This window comes from Lepisosteus platostomus, chromosome 15, assembly GCF_059453375.1.
Source record: "Lepisosteus platostomus isolate fLepPlt1 chromosome 15, fLepPlt1.hap1, whole genome shotgun sequence".
Taxonomy (NCBI): Eukaryota; Metazoa; Chordata; class Actinopteri; order Semionotiformes; family Lepisosteidae; genus Lepisosteus; species Lepisosteus platostomus.
This window is the reverse complement of record NC_142625.1, coordinates 14,264,139-14,281,501: the sequence shown is the minus strand read 5'-3', so window position 1 is coordinate 14,281,501 and position 17,363 is coordinate 14,264,139. Positions and strand designations below refer to the sequence as shown.

The window sequence follows — 17,363 nt, the reverse complement described above, 5'->3', positions numbered from 1 at the left end:
CTCGACCTCAGTAAAACTAGTCCAACGATTTTAAACTATGGCAAGCAGTTTCAAATGCCATTCAGATGTTTTAGTTTAATCATTAAATCAATGAACACAAGACAGGTTTATCAAAAACCACATCGAAAACGGACACAAAATCAGTAAGCAGTAGGATGGTGTGATCCTTCTTTAAAATGGAAAACAGAGACAAGAAACACAAAGATCAACTCTAGGATTTTGCAAACACATTTAGAGGACAAATTAACACTTATGAAAGTGACCCATATCAAAGCAAGACTAGGTTATTTCAATTAAACTTTCCCAATTTGTTGTGGTACATATGCAGTTTAGCCCAATGCAGACCACCTTATCGAAGGTGCAATAAAGTGTAGCACAGCCAGAAATTCTGGTAAAGCATGAATAGGACAACCATGGAAAAACACAGTAAATTCAGAGCGTATTTTCACCAAAACTATGGGAACATTTAAAAAATATCCTATTGCTTTACTGTGGTAAAGCCACAAATCAGCACAACAAATCAAAAACAAAAGAGATCTGTTACTGAACCTATAAGGCACTCTTGTGTGTTAAAGCACTGAATAGGAATAAAACTAATTAGGTAGCTTACCCTTGGCTAGAAATCAGTGTCTTTAAATTGATGTGACGTAACTCTTATTCATTCACCTTGTTAGCCCAGCCGAGAGGAAACTAATCAGATTGCTTTAACAGGAAGAGAGCTCCTGGTCAGAAGAGTTGTAAAACTCCATCTCTCTAAACTCTCCCAGCCCCCTGGGGACACATGACACTGCTCTCCTGTGTCTAATCAGTCCTTCGGGTGGGAATCCTTAACACAGAAAATACTCTCTTCAAGAAGGTATCTTTAGGAATATATATATATATTTGAATACAAATGGTCATAACTGGTCAAGAGAGCTCAAATGCGCATTAAATGGCCCGAAGCCAAAAACAAAACACCAAGCAGTACAATGTATTTTCAAATTAAGAAACAGAAAGACAATTTGTTCTACATAAAACACAGAAATTACATTACAGGACTCTGCCTGTAGGCTATGGGATACTTTATATGCGGTCATAAATTCAGTTCACTTGGTTTAAAGAGTGCACATTAATTCTGTTATGTGTTATGAAAACATATGAAAGCCCTTCTAAACTACTGGCATTCATAGAATCCTTAATGAACTACCCATTAAGACTAATGAGTGCATTTCTTGAGGAATCGTTCTCTTTTACACATCACCCAGCACGGGGCTTTTCTGGGTCTCCTACTCATTCCGCTCCAAAAACAGGTTTTAATTGCAGCCTGGAATTTTTCGGTTCAGTTCTGAAGCCGGTGCACAATGGAAAGGGCATTAGCACCCCTTCACACACACTCAGCATTGTTCAACCACTGCAGTGAGAGTGGAGAAAAAGAAATGTCACTCCAACAGCTTGAGGCCAGTGTCTTCCTAATCAAGCCTCATCGAGTAAGATCGGATCTGGGACAATGCTTGGCACGGTCCTTGGGAACACCATTCATAGCCGGTGGATTTAACTGCGTCAGGATACCACAAGCATCATAGGTAAGGAAATGGTTAACAGAAGACAACACTTACAAACCTGGATACCTAGGGGCTAAATATTATATGATCCTACTGCAATCTCCTTACAGCAAGAGCTATCTCAATTAGAGCCTCATTTTTAATAATTAGTCAATCCTTACAGAGTAGACCACTTAATAAGGCAGCAGAGGGAAATATTTCTAAATGTCAGTTTCCCCTCAGGATTAGGCTACTTCAGTGAATTATTTAGCTATTTTAAGCAGGCGTGTATATAGATTTAAATTTCTCCACTTCACTGTAAGATTCTTATTGTGCCTCACACTAATATCGTTTCTTCGGCCAGCTAAGTAACGTTTTCCAAGGAGAAAAAGACTTCTTTGCATCTTTCTAAAAAATCCTCTAACGATTGGTCTGGCACTTCCTGGAGATATGATGACTCAGATCGCCTGCCCTGCGAATTAAAGACCCTGCCACCTGTGCCACCGGCTCTGGGCAGCTCTGTGATGGTAATTTGTGAGCTCCGGGCACTGCCTTGTGCCAGCCCACTCCCCAGAAGCGAGAGCACTGGCAGTCAGCGTGAAACAACTTCCTGTCATTTCAAAGTCAAGCCCACCTGGCTAGCTAAACTTTGTCATTGCAAAACTTTGATAAAGGTCAAATCCTTTTTCGCTTAACTTTAAACTGAAAGGGATCTCCAGGCTCCACCAATCCGGTCACTGTGAAAATGCTTGAACTCACAAGAGGAAAACACGAAACCAAATGACTCAGTGAAAATGAGACATTTGACTAGATGGGGCTCATCACAGAACTTCAAGGGTAATAAAAGTCCCTGTGACGCTGCATCAGTGTTAATACATTTTCGCCTTCCACTCTAGTGATCACATCTCAGCACCCTCCACCCTCTATCAGAGGACCAGACCCCTAATCGGGGATTCATTGGTACAAACAGGAGACCCATTTGGCCAAGGGGGTGGAAACCAGAGACATGCATCTAAATGCATTTCAATGGTGATGTGTTCATCTGAAACAACCACAACTGTAGTTTACACCATTTCACGAAATGTCAAGAAATCAAGAAAAATACCCAATCGGGAAAACATTCACTCCAAACTGGCAAAGTGATAACAAAAACCGATTAGCAAATATTTCCCTCCAGGTCGGATGCTTGCTCAAGGGATCTGGGCAGGGGGCAGACGCCACCAGCGCCCAGATTTCCATTCCTTCTGTTCCTGTCTGGTGGGGAAGGGAACCCAGCTCGTGACCCACCCGCGCACACAGCGTAAGCACGCACCCTTCGCCAACGGATCGGAATCAAGAGCCGAACCCACGCATCGCGTCCACTTACTTTCCCAGGAAGCACTTGGGGACGATGCTGAGTTTCCTGCGCCGGTCCTTGATCATGTGTTTGCTCTTGGTCATCAACATGTGATAGAGCTTCTCCCCCTTCTCGGAGATCATGACATAGGCATCGCGCTCCATGCCTAACTTCAGGCCTGCAAAATGCAGAGCACAACCATCACACACTGCAGATCTGAGGTGCCTGGGTTCTGAATGCAACAGCAGATACATTTTTCCTGCACAAATAATGTGTAACGGTAGTAATAATTTACCACTCAGTCAAAAACATTTAAGAATAAAGAGTGCAATGGCACTGCTTTCCACACATTGACTTCATTAACTTGTTTTACCGGTTGGATACTTACTTTCAGAATGCAGTTAACAGGCCAAAAGAAGCAGCAAGGAAACAGAGAGATAAACTAAACCCATTTCAGCAGTACACATTTTTTCTCCATTGCATTATTTCTATCCCAACAGATTTTCAAAAACATGCTCATTTTCTTGTTGGTAATGTAACACCGGAAACACATTGCTTAAAATTATCTAGACATCCATTTTCTAACAGCTTTTCCTAATTCGGGGTCGGAGGGGAACCAGAGCCTATCCTGGCAAACAATGGAAGCAGGATACACCCTGGACGGGACCAGTCTATCTCAGGGCAGAGACACAGACACAAACATGCACGCACTCACACCAGGGATAATTATCCTAAAAGTCAATTAACCCATCAAAAAAAATGTGCTATAATTTGGATGAGATGTAAAACCGAGGTTCTGAATCTCTCTCTCTTTACTAGCGTTGATCCCGCATCAGCAGGGTCCACTTGTCGGCATGCCTGTCTCCATTTGGTGGTTTGAACCAAATCTTTGAGCTGACATTGCCATTAACTGCGACCGAGAATACTCCAACCGGCGCGTTGCTCCGCCTGCCGTCGGAGGGGGGGGGAGGAGAACAAAGTAATGTAGCCAATTCATAGAGGGGGATTATTAGTAAGCATGGGAAATTTGGCCAGGACGCGGGGGTTACACCCCTACTCTTTTCGAGAAACACCCTGGGATTTTTAATGACCACAGAGAGTCAGGACCTCGGTTTTACGTCTCATCCGAAGGACGGCGCTTATTTACAGTATAGTGTCCCGGTCACTATACTGGGGTATTAGGACCCACCTGGACCACAGGGTGAGAGGTCCTGACTCTCTGTGGTTATTAAAAATCATAATAATCAAAAATCAATCAATCAAAAATTATAGGGATGTAACCTCAGTGTCTTGGCCAAATTTCCCATTGGCCTCCTAACAATCCCCATCTATGAATTGGCTTCATCACTCTGTTTTCCTCCCCACTGAGAGCTGATGTGTGGTGACATTGTGCCACTGTGCTACCAAACATATACATGTAGATAATTACCGTTATCACATTATAGTATATTAATGATGTATGTTTTAGTTTTATTAAAAGGAGACTTCTAAGAAGATATCTGCACAGGGGTGGATGTGGTTAGTGGACACACTTTCGAAAGTCAGTCTGTCTTCTCAGGGTTGGTGCACTTTGTAAGCATTGACCTTGTGCTGTAACTGGCAGAGGATGGAATTTGCATCTGAAATCTGAGATTTCATGTAACTCTGCTTTGTTTTGAAATTATACATCAGATGTGTTCTGCCTGCAGGTACCTGAGGAAAAAGACATGTTTTTTCAATCCAGTCAAAGAAAGGAAAACTTTAATTCTGCTGACTATTTCATATTTACAAAATGCCTTCAACTTATAGCTATCTCCTTGGCTTACATTCCTGGATACAGTAGCTAGCACTGATATCCCTCAAAATCTTTGCTTCACAGCCTACTTATGAAAATTGTTAATGAACCAAGAGTTGCCTAAAGCAGATAGTAAAACATAGATGAGACCAGCCTATTATTATTTCAACATGGTCAAGGAAAGAAAGGACTGGCAAAGCACATTTAAAAAGATATGGTAAAAAGACTGCATTATAAAGGTGTTTACAGTATTGCTAGCTGGCACGCATACTGGTGTTTTGGAAATCCTGCAGTCACAGTGCACAATGAGAAAGAATAAAGAAAGACAAATTAGAGGGAAGATTTCAATCTAGCTTCTTGCACAGAGCTGATACCGATTCACATGACTTCTACCAAACCTGGCATAAAAGCACAGTGATCCTGCCTGATGCCAATCTAAACAAAGAAAAGAATTGTGCCCCGGGGAAATAAACTTTTTTGTTCTGGTTGGAAAAACTGACATTTTCTTCAGGAAAATAATAAAATAAGGCTGCCCTACGAAGTAAGAATTCCATCCCCTGCAGAAATCTGTCTTGTGTGTAAAAAGCTCCTAAGAATTGAACAGGCCCGAACAGTTCAGACTTGCGGACGTGTGAGAGAAATGACTGATGCTCTCCACTGAAGAGGACAGGAAAACTGCATAGTGGCACTCCCTATTCTAATTTTAATAAAAATTCAGACTGCGTATCACCACCTTATTAAGGCAACTACTGGGAAACAAAAGGAGCTGTTTTTGTATTTCCCCAGTGACTCCAGCATTAATTTCTGATCTCGGAAAGTCAAACTGTTCTGCACCATGAAATCAGAAGAAATCCTACAGCTCTCATGCTTTTCAAGCAAAGTGGGAGCTCAGTGCACTGCAAATCATGAGTAATTAGGAGCAATTAATCCAAAGTGTTACAACTCAGTACACAATTTACACAGTCCAATGACCTAAGTTTTTGTTGTTGTTGTATGAATATTTATCAGGAATAGTGATTTGATTTTACATACATCTGTGTGTATGACAGAGAACATGGACACCTAGTCAGTTCTGGTTCCTGGGCACATGGCTGATGAACTAATTCAGAAAGTAGAAAGTCCTTATTGTCTGACCTACATTAACAGCAACTATTTTCAGTCATAAGATAAATCCAGTTAACCTTAAAAAAATAAATCAAGCATACAATCTCTGAACTACAGTATGTAATAAAGAAATATAACACTGAGTATTACCATTTTTATAAATCTGGCAATTAATGCACTTCATAATAAATTTAGGAAGTTGGATCACATGAGGACCGTAAATCTTAAAACCTTTCTGTTTAGGAGAAAATGCCTGTCTCACCCTTCTGCAAAGTACAGACTGTACTCTAGTGGAACGAGCAGCTACATTTCAGTGGATTGTTTTTCTCTTGCATTCCAAGAGGAAATATGCAGAGTGTTACAAGCAGAGTGGACTGGGGTTCTGAACTGCTTCATAATAAAAGGGCAGGCCGGATTATGGCACACAGCAGCTGGAGCACAAGGAACAAAGAGGGGCTTTGAAGAAAAGAGATTCCAAATGAGGTCTTGCAGCCAAGCCCAGCTGCTTGGAGAGCTCATCAGGTTCCAGCCCAGCCCAGCCAGCTGCTGGATTCTGACGGCCTCTGTCGAAGTAGCCGATTTTTATACACTGGAGCCTAGTGTGTCCATCCACAAGAGCCTGTGCAATAATAGCTTTTCCCCACAATATCATCTCTGCATATGATAACCACGTTGTGCAATATATTTGTATTCTTATTTTTAATTTGCAAGTCCAATTATTCTGCTAGACTTCCTAGATTTAAAATAGTCAACTGCATGTCTTCCGCATATCAGTTTGTCAGCCCAGTAACCCCACACAGGGGAGCATAAGTATGTAGGAGCCCCCCTTTAAGACACTGCTCCTTTAAACCATCACAGGGCCCGTACCAGAGGTTCAGAGCAAATTGGAGAAGGAGTGCCTGCAAGCCCCAGGAGGCCTCAAGGTGACTGTTGGTTTGAGACTAATCCCAGCCTGTTAATTGTGCGCCATCGTTCGGGGAATCCTGATCACTCCTTTTACAGTCCCGGGTCTGTGACATGACACAAGCTTGAGGCCCACGATCATTGCATTACTCCACCAGTCGGCTCCCGGGTTGCTGTTTTTCAGCACGTGGGAAACGGGATCCGGGAGACTTAAAACTGAATTACTGGACTGACTGATTGATCAACAATGACGTGAATGTTTGCTGTTCGTTAAAGTGGTCCACAAACCTTGAAAAGGGCTGTAGCTTGAAGGTTTGGAGAACAAGTGTGCCGCACACTTCACAATCCACAGTCCTTTCCACCACTAACAGGATGTTGCAGCCAGGGTACAAACAGGCATCTGGGTTCCTGCTTTTAGAATATGTTTTTTGGGATGTTTTATCGAGATGTTTCAAAAAAGAAGTTTCAATATTATATCAGTACTGTATTAATTAAAGACTTTGGTTGAGGCAACATTGTAAGATAAGATAGCCATATACAATTTCTCGCATTAGGAATTCATCTTTTCGCATACCCCAGCTTGTTCTCCATGAGACACAGACACGGAAAGAAGCCTGGGGTCAGAGCGCAGGATCAGCCATTGTACAGCGCCCCTGGAGCAGCTGGGGTTGAGGGCCTTGCTCAGGGGCCCAACGGAGTAGGATTCCTCTGCCGACCACGGGATCTGAACCGCCAACCTTCCGGCCAACAGGCGCAGATCCTTAGCCACAGTGTCACCGCTCCGCCCATTGTGAAGCATGTTACACCAACATCCCCAAAAGTCTAAATATTTGCCCCGCAACAAGAATTCTGTGTTGTCACCACATTTATATGATGTGACTTAGTCAACCAACACATGGGTATCATGCAGATAAACAAAGAAAAATCTTCCAAGTCCCACAAAACATAAATAGTGGAAGAGCAAGAGAAATGCAGATGAATTTATCCATCAATGATGTTTCCACTCATAGGATTTAAGTAGACTTAACTAAAAAGAAAATGACTCCTATGGCATCTGTTGTTTGGAAATATAAGACCAACTGCACAGAGTTAGTTCTGCAGTGTTCCTGCAGCTACCACCCGTATAACGATTACTACTTTTGAAAATACAGTGACTACTTCTACCATAACTAATATATCAACTACAACACCTACAACATACTAACGCAACTACTCCATAGTACTGGTGCAGTTAGTATTACCGTTCTACTATAGCCTCTCATAGAGAAGAAGCTTCCATTCACTGTCCTTATTAGTTCCAAATCTGTATTTCATTTTTAAAGACATTTACTGCTTTCATTTACAAAGAAAGTATTGTCGAGGAATTTGATTGACAGCAGCATATTTAGCTCCATTCTCTTTTCTTTAAGATGCACAGCTCTGAGACACTGGAAACACTGACCCTAGAGAACCTTTCAAGGGAATGTCACAATGAAGCAAATAAACGCTTCACATGTGCAATTTCCATCCCATGTATTGTCCCTGTTGTTTAAGAACTGAGGCCTACAAGAGAATGACTGTGTATTTTCAATGTAATATAGTGAGTTTCAAACCCCTATGACATTTGTTTACAACAGCTACTGGACCATTGTGCTGGGTTATATGTCTTGAATAACTCCTGGGATTCTTATCTTGCCCTGAGCACTTCCTTTGAAAACAGCAAAAAGAGTCAAGTGGAGATAAAGTCCAGAACTGATTTCATACCTTTAAACAAGGCAGCTTTTAAAATAATATCTAAATCTGTCTGCCTTACCCAGGTGGATTAGGAAATCACCTTGCTCTAGTTCTGAGAAAAAAAAATGCTACTGAAGTGTCTTATTACTGAGGAAAATAGAAGGTGCAGATTTTGGGGTCAGTATTGAAGCTCCCAGAAATCACACGCTTGAGGCATGGTGCTGAACTTTGTTACTTCTTTCCTCAGTCTCCTGTATCTCCCTGCTTGCACAGTAGCCTTTGCGTTGTGCAACACACGCTTTGGAGAGCCTCTGGTGATTGCTCAAAGCTTGAGAAGACAGGCAATTGGAATTTCTGAGACGGGATCGAGAATATGTTTTTCAGGGCTCATATGAATGAGCTGATACCATGGCTCAGAGCATTAAGCTCTGCCAGCTATTTTGTAGTGACCCTTTGCACTCTATTACTGACAGGAAAGAACGCTTGGATAGGGTTCTGTGTGTGATGAAACAGGCAGCACATTTCAGAAGATATTGCTTCTTCTGGCTCAGACGCTGCCTAGCTGTGGCAATTCATGGCGAAACGCTGAGCTCATTAACTCCTCATGCCTTGTTCTGTTCATAATTAATATGCAGAAAAGAACAGAACAGGCACACCGGAATTCCTGTTCTGAACAGTAAGTGCACATTCAGGAATCTGTCTAATCTTCCCCACCCGAATCGTCCCCCAAATGTATTGCACACACTGGATGCTATCATGCTGGGATTCCTTAAGAAACCACTTTGGCACTTTCCTGAGCTCCACTGCTAGGAAAACTGGCTAAGGCTAGAAAACATTGGCCTGTTAACAGTACATACATGTATAGATAAGTACATGAATATCAACCAATATATCAATAATGGACTGCAGTAATTTATAACAGGTCAATGTCTGTGTTACCATGATTTTTTTATTATGCTTTGTGAGCACTGAAAATAGACGAGGTCAAAGTCAGGTGGCGAAATATTAACAGATATTTAGAAATCTGGTAAAAATGACTGGCGGCCATGACTGCGGTTGAAATTTAGAGAATACGCTCAGCATTCGTTATCTTTTGATAGGTGGTGGTTTGTCAGGCATCCTGCCATTGCTTCTATATTTCAAGACTGGGGTGAACAATTTGCTTTCAGGAAATAAGGTCTGTCAGAGATCGAGACCTCTGATAAGTGTCCTCGGTTCTTCCTCCACCCTTGAGTGGCTAAAGAGCAAAACAATTGATACTTCCTACAGCTGTGAAACAGGCTTCGACCAGACACCCTGCGTGACCCAAGTACAAAACAAACTCCATCTAAAAATAACTTTGTTCAAATTCCCTAAAAGGCAGTTTAGGGTGTCACTCAATTTTCCAAATGGGTCAAAATGTTTCAAGGCTTCTATTCTTAATCAGCATTTGTGAGGGTATATTTATATAATACAATATTTGGTACTTTGGTCTGGACCTTACCTCTATCTGCTGTACCAGGACAGGCCAGATCCTAACCTGGTTTCCGTAGGAGTAAGTGGACTAAAGAGCATGTGACACCCACAGAGAGATGCAGAGATCCCCCCCCCCCCCACACACACACACACACACACACACACACACACACACACACACACACACACACACACACACACACACACACAATGTTGCCCCCACGTCCACAGCAGGGCAGACTGGAGCAGTTAGGGTCATGAACCTCACTCAAGCTACAACAGCAGTGTCTGCAGCAGGGACTCGAACCCACAACCTGTCATTGTAGGTCCAAAGGCCTCCCCATTAAACTAAGGTGCCCCATTCCCACTGCTGGGTACAAGATAATTAAAAAAGGACTTCTCTATCGGATGCAAAATGACTTGCACTCCCTTACAGAAGTCCTGTGTTTCATCCATGGCAAGTTAACATATTAGTTTGAGGGGGTTTTTACAAGCAGACTGCCAGTGCTGGATGCCAGGTCCTTGCTGGTTGGCGGGAGTCTTGGTTTATAGAGGGGTCTTTAGCGGCGCACACCAGAGAAAACCTGTTTTAATTAGGACCTGTGCTGCCAAAATCATCCACGGAAAGAAGGCTGTGCTAGACAGCAGATGTCTAGCCAGAAGCGCGTGAGCATTAACCCTGGGAAGAGAGGAAAGGCAGTGGAGGCTGAAGAAAGGCCATGAATTCTACTGTCACAACACCACCTCCTGTTGCAAATGGCACACGTTCCTCCTGGACCAGCCTCGGATGGCACTGAGAGGATCTTAGCTCCCCGGTCCACAAACATCTGCTCTGGTTATCTGCTGAGCACTGGAGATAGTCAGATACTGCGAGCTGGTCGGCCAACTACATAAAACAAAGCCTATACCCAAAACAGATAACATTCGGTTCTGCGACTCACTCTCTCTCTGCTCTCGCTCCTTCAGGATGGCATCCAGCCATTTCTGTTTCTCCTCGGCGTTCTTGGCCATGCAGACGAACCACTTGTTCTTCGCCGTGTTGTGGACTTTCCAGCCGTTCGTCACCGTGTAGTTATTGCTGTGGTAGTCGGCTGCATAAATGAACAACACGAAAACAAACGAGAGGCAAGGAATGAAATTCTGCGAGCAAACAGCTCATTTCCAGCGTGGCGAAGGGTCGGAGGAAATGGGGCCCAGACGTAGGAGCAGTCCTTTTCTGCCAGGACTAGCAGAAAACGTGCATGCAGATCAGTTACAGGCACTAGTGGCTAAGGGCCCAGTTGGAACAAATATCAGCAGACACAGGAATAGGACTAAGAACCATCAGCCTGAGCCTGGACTGGGAATAACTGTGGCTTGTCTTCATCCCAGGCGATTTACGAACTCCATTTAGTTGTAACAGTCTTATCTAAAAGTGTAGACAGAAGCCAGTCTCTGCTTATAGGATACACCTCTACTTAATTCACTGCCCTACGTCCATATGTTCATGACCTGTTATGACTGGCCTTGCACGGTCAATAACCTTTCTGAAGAAGTAGCAAGACAAGAGTTATTTGGTGTTCATTCAAAGTCTGAAAAGAAGTTTCTCGCGGTGCAGAAATACGAATTGTGTTCATTTGGAAAATTCAGAAGAGCCTCAGGGGAATCATATTTAAATATAACACAAGTGTTAATGCGAGATGAACTTAATCACATGAATAATTAGACTCTGAAGAGCATGTGTAATGGGAGGACGATAAAATAAATTCAAGCTCAGAATTCCCTTGGGACACAAAGGTTCCCATAAATCACATTTGTCTGAAATAACTTGGCAATGAGAGGGGTCGGGGGGTTCTCCTTTGACTCTGACAGTTTTAATTTAATTAATATGAGACGATATAGAAATGAGTAATAAGTAATATTTCGACCAGATGACCTAATCCCACTGTGCTTCCTAAGAGTCTCTTATTTTATTACGAACAACACAGTTGCAACCTTGTAATTATATTTTAAAAAATATTCACATTCCAGAAGAAGATTAGAATATTATTATATTATACAGTTATTATAAAAGTCTTTACATCCAGTATATCTAATGCAAATTGTAGAGTGTTGCTGGATGCACAATAACAAAACAATTACCATAATATTAATTGTGGAAGAAAAACCGTTAAAGCAAAAACAACAACATAAAAATTTCATGTGATTAACAGTGTTGGGGTCACTTCAAACAGTACTAAGGGATGATTCTGTTAGTTGTACCCCATAAATCTGGAAAATACAAGAGACGGTTGATGAGGAACACCCCATTGACATCTTAACATCCATAATATTCATAATATTACCCAGAACTTCATAATATCCACAAGTTATAAAGTGTTTTTTTCTTGTGGTGATCATATAAGTCCTGTCCTGGAGTCTTTACACTTGATTCCTGGCAAGCTAATTTCAAAATCCCTCTGCCTAAGCTGAAGATACAACTTGGCCTGGCTCTCCAGTATCTATTCAATGTGCATCAGTCTATGAATGCTTGCTCTTCTCTGTGAGCCCTTTGCTCAGGTGATTCTGGTTTACCATGTATTCCCACTGCATGTCTGTGGGTGACAGAGCATTTTGCTGCTCTGCAACAGCATCACAAATAAAATCTGGCAATCATGGTCACACGTTGCATGCTTTGAAGCCTAGTCTAAAAATACTGTTTAAAAGTATTTTTTTCCCTTCTTGTTGTCATTGCAAACACTTAATCTTATATTATCAGACTATGGGCATATATTGTAGTCCATCAAACAAAGGAAATGCATACGTCTATATGCTTTACAGCCAACACTTATCATCTTCTAACCCATGCCAATATTTTTTAAATTTCTCTTTAGCAACTTAGGTCTCTATCTTGCTAGATTCAAATGGAACAAAAGTACACTAATGAGCACTTGAAAAGCAGAGGTGACCACTGCACTATGTTGCTATTGTCTCTAATCAAAGGTTCTTTTTTTTCCGAATTTCCATGGAATTCTCCCTAAGCAAGCCACACAGCATCCATGGCAACTGACAATGGATATGCGCACTACGCTGCAGGAATACAGTAGCATTTCAGCTACATGTAAGAATCCAAGAGCCCAAAACTGAACTACAGTGAAAAAGTCAAATTGTCCCTGGGGAAGCCTGTGTTTGAACACTAGTTTAGCCAAAAGTCCTCTGAGGTTCAACCCCAATAGTCGCTGACCAGTACTATTATAATTATATAAATAAGTCAGAGAAGGGGCCAACTCTGTAACAGCATCTAAGCCATGACCATGAAAGATTATTTTTCTTGCTCTTTCCAGATGCAAAAAATAAATTAAACTAATTTTGAGATGGACGTGATACTTTGAATGAATGAAAAGCTTTTTTACTACAAACCTTCTGTCTGCTGTGGTGATCAGGAAGATGTGAAAATGCATCAGACAATCAGAAAAAGTGCAGGCCTTCACCATGACGTAAAGCACCCACTTTTGTATCGAATATATATATAGTATTTTTACAATATAAAAACCGATAAAGGTTTTATGTCTAAATATTGATAGCTACACTTATACATAACCCAAGTTACAGAGCTACCGTCTCTGTTTTTAAAGTGAGTTCAGGAAACACCAAAAAAAACTGTTTATCTAGATGCACACAAAGCAGCTGGCAGCCAAGGCACAGTAGTCGAACGCTGAGCCTGGTTTTGAAGGTGAAATCACAAATCTGTGGCATATGACAGAATGAGCTCCCCCCAAAAGCACGAGCGGCTTATCGCATCGCTCTGTTTTCGCAACACAGCCAGCTTTCTGGGGTGTTGTTCTCTGCGGTTTGAGCCCCTCCCCCCACCTACCCCCCATGTGCTGGGGCTGGTGTGACAGAGCAAACAGGGCGATGAGACCAGAAGACACCACATCCTCTCAAAACATGCTTAACACCACACACACACACGCAGTGCCAAAGGCAAAACAGAAGAAAACAGCTGCACATGGTTCACACATTCTTGCAGGCAAAAATACATTACTGCTAGCGCTCAAGAATAGTACAGATAATTCTAAAAAAGTTGTTTTTGTCACTTAGGCTGCTTGTTTCTTTGGTGTTTTCATTAAAGATATGAGGGTACCAAGAACAGAAGTGTTGGGCAACAATACCGCACTATTAAAAGGCAAAAGGATGCAACTCCAGAGCCTAGGAACCTCCACCTGCTTTTTCAGCATCATCAATACCTATATATTAGGTTGCACAACAGGTGCTGCCAAATTCATACAATGTGTTCCTGATTTTCTGTATTACAGACAACCTACACAAGTATCGCCATTTTCATTGGCTTTAGCCAATTAATTTGTCAGAATAAATGAGAATCCTCCATGCTGGCATCCTTACAACCCGCCATGTGCAGATACAGTAAATCTTTTTTCTTAATTAAGCCTTCAGCCACTCACGAGCCCCGGCACATGGAGAGAGAGTAGGAGGCTTTGACTTGATCCCTTTTTAATAACACGCAACGTCTCCTAACTGCCGATACCCACCTGTTCCATCCTCGACGTTCTCCACCTCCATCACCTCAGTGTTGATCCTGCCCCTGAAGACATACAGGGGGCCATTGATCGACTTGGTCCTTTTTGTAGATTTCTTCCCCGCCACTCTGCTAAAAAACAGCAGAGATCATCGGCACCAGAGCACACACAGGGCCCTCCTGCACACTAGCCGAGCCCCCCCCTGTAAGCAGTCTAGGTGGCCAATCTGTGTATTGGCTGTGATGCATGAGGAAAAATTGAATTTGCTTAGTTCATTTTACTTAGACTAAAGCTTTCCAATAGAGCTGCACAAATACAGCTGCACGAAAAAACATCTGATTAGCCCACACAACAAAACAACTAAATCGGGATCTGAAAAATGTGCCCTTAAATCAAATTATTCTTTCAAGCAAGGAGGATGTTGATTTTGCATGAATAAAGGACATCTACCTTTCTTAGGTCCACTGACTGCACTGATTGCAGTTTGCTCTGTTAGAAGAGATTAATTTCCATCAGAAGGCAGCGGCTCTTTCTGAATTACAGCTAACATGTGCTGCCTTGTGAGCATTTCGAAGGAGCAGGCCTCCACCTGTCATCTGTTTCCCTTAGAGGAAGGAAGTCTATTCCATTACCATGCTGCTGTAGCCCCAACACACACACAGTTCCCACACACTGAGGAGCAAGTACATGGTAACCCCTATGGCTTCTGCACAGATCTGACATGAAGGGATTGCAGGAAAATCCATTCAAGTATCACCTCTTAATGGATTTTGTCCTGGCATCGAGTCTGGCAGCTGTGACGCAAATGTTACCTGTGTCTTAAAGGATACCTGTGCTTCAGTTGTGAGGCAAAAAAAGGAATTGCATACCTGGATTTCCGCTTACAGTACACCAGGAGGTTATCAAACAGGAAGAAGACTCTCTCTTGAATGTTCCCAGCTGATATCTTAAGTAAACTGCCGTAGAGAAGCAACTCTGTACAAATGTCAGTCAGATTGGTGCCCTGTAAAAACAGAGGGATAAATATTCTAAATGAAACTCAAATTACTAGGTTAGAATCTGTATATGTTCAGCCTTTTCACAGCTTGATTGAAACTGCTTTTTTTGTTTGCAGTTCTTGCTTGCTCTGTGACGCACAGATCACAAAATGTATATGGGCTCCCTTCTTCTCTGTGAAGGCTTAAAAAAAGGCTATTGAACCAGTGAGGTCAGTGAACGTGTACTCCTTTTGTTTGTTCTGGCTTCTGATTTTTTCTGACTGATATGTATTTTTCAGCTTGTGCCAAAAAGTTTTACTTTTAAAACAGGTTTAGAAAGTTAGGAAGCACCTCTTAAAACACTTTAACATGAGCCTGTGCACTTTCTGACCTTATTACTCATGAGCACAGTGATTCAAAGCCTTTACAGTTACATTTGGAGGTGTATGTGGGGGGTGTTTTAATCTGAGTACAAAAATACATTTAAGATGCTTACAGTTTACTCATACACATCCCTGCTTTCGGGACCTTATTACTGTGATATTTTAACATTTTTATTTACGTAAGGGGCTTTTATTATTGCTAACGCAGCAGCCCAATTAGCACACAGGGAAGACAAAAACATCTCATTTTTTTCTTAAACTGAGGGCTTTCAAAAGAGCTGCTGGATCAATTTCAGATGAACAGCCCTGTGACCTTTCAGAAGTATTGGGTTCAGTCGGGCTTTTTCACAGCCCACTTCAGGAGGAGATTAGATGAGAAGTTTTAAAACCCATTAGGGCTCTACAATGTCACACTTCAATGCCAATATATGACACAGATTTATATTTAGAAAAGGGAAAACTTTTTTAACGAGTCTTCCTTCCTAACGTGGACACTTGAAAAGACATTCTATTTCCTTTCATCTTCCTTAAAGCAATACTAAACTTTTATACGAGAGGTAAGCTTTTCATTATCGTGTGACAATTCAGTGTATCAGCTCAATAAAAAGAAAACTGGTCCAAACTGGAGAAACAAGATAAATTCTATACAGAATGAAAATGTGCTTCATTATTTATTTCCTTATTTAAATATCAAAGTAATAAATCTGCATTACAAACTAATTGACTTTGAGTTCATCTGTTTCGGATAAAACCTGAAAAGAAAAAAACATGCAATCTGCAAGGTTTGAAGATGAATTAAAAACATAATTGCGTCAGTTATTGGGTTATATTATCCTGGTCTCAGATTCTTTTTTTTTCTGTACATCCTGGCTGTTTTAACAAGGAAAATCTAAAGTCTTTAGTGAAAGCACATTCAGTGGTATTCTCCAATCTATTTTAGCTCTGCATTATTAACATTCAGTATTTTGCATGGGATTTATTTTCCAGAAAACATTGATCCCATTCCAAAACATGTTTCCTTTTAAACTGCTGCATAATTTATAATTCATATTGCATATTGGGAAATCTGCCAGCAGCTATATCACTCTGAAACTCACAACTGGCAAACTACTGAGGCTCAGCAGTTATGAGCCTGGCCAGTACTGGATGAGAAACCTCCTGGGAAAAACTAAGTTTGCTGTTGGAAGTGGTGTTAGTGAGACCCTGTGGTCTGTGTGGGTCCTAATGCCCCAGTGTAGTGATGGGGGCACTATACTGTAAAAAAGACACCAAGATCTGAAACCGAACTCCACACACTTCTGGATTCACCTACTGCCTGCCTGTCCTCTGAAGTGTGTTACTGCAGAAAACCTGCAAGCCCATAAAGCTTCACCTTAAATACACCCATCTTTAACTCATTATTTTTCTAGATTAATGAGCATAAGAGTAGTATTGGGAAACACAGAAGGTTTGAGATGGAACATCAACATTAAAGAAAATGTTTATACAACACAATAAAGGGACAAATGATAATACACCAACTTAAACCATGAAAGGCAATTTCCTAAATGAACTAAAATATCACATGTATGAGCTTGTATCAGAAGCTCATACACATGATATTTTAGTTCAGCTAACAGCAGCAGTAGCAGAGCACTGGAACCATCTGCTTCTGGATATTGGCCTGCCCAGACTCTGTCCATAGAGTTCGGTCTGCTACTCT

At 41.7% G+C, this 17,363-nt stretch overlaps 1 protein-coding gene across 2 annotated transcripts in view; it reads right to left on the bottom strand.

The window, feature by feature from the left end:
- Positions 1-17,363, bottom strand: part of prex1 (phosphatidylinositol-3,4,5-trisphosphate-dependent Rac exchange factor 1) — a 139,178-nt gene that overhangs the window by 65,613 nt on the left and 56,202 nt on the right. Inside the window, exons 7-10 of one of the 2 annotated variants that reach the window (XM_088608467.1) lie at positions 15,171-15,304; positions 14,314-14,432; positions 10,747-10,896; positions 2,887-3,034 (exon numbers count right to left, since the gene is read on the bottom strand). In XM_088608467.1, the coding sequence (XP_088464593.1) occupies positions 2,887-3,034; positions 10,747-10,896; positions 14,314-14,432; positions 15,171-15,304 (551 nt within the window). The remainder of the gene's footprint in view (positions 1-2,886; positions 3,035-10,746; positions 10,897-14,313; positions 14,433-15,170; positions 15,305-17,363) is intronic. The other variant, XM_088608468.1, reaches the window with a different exon arrangement.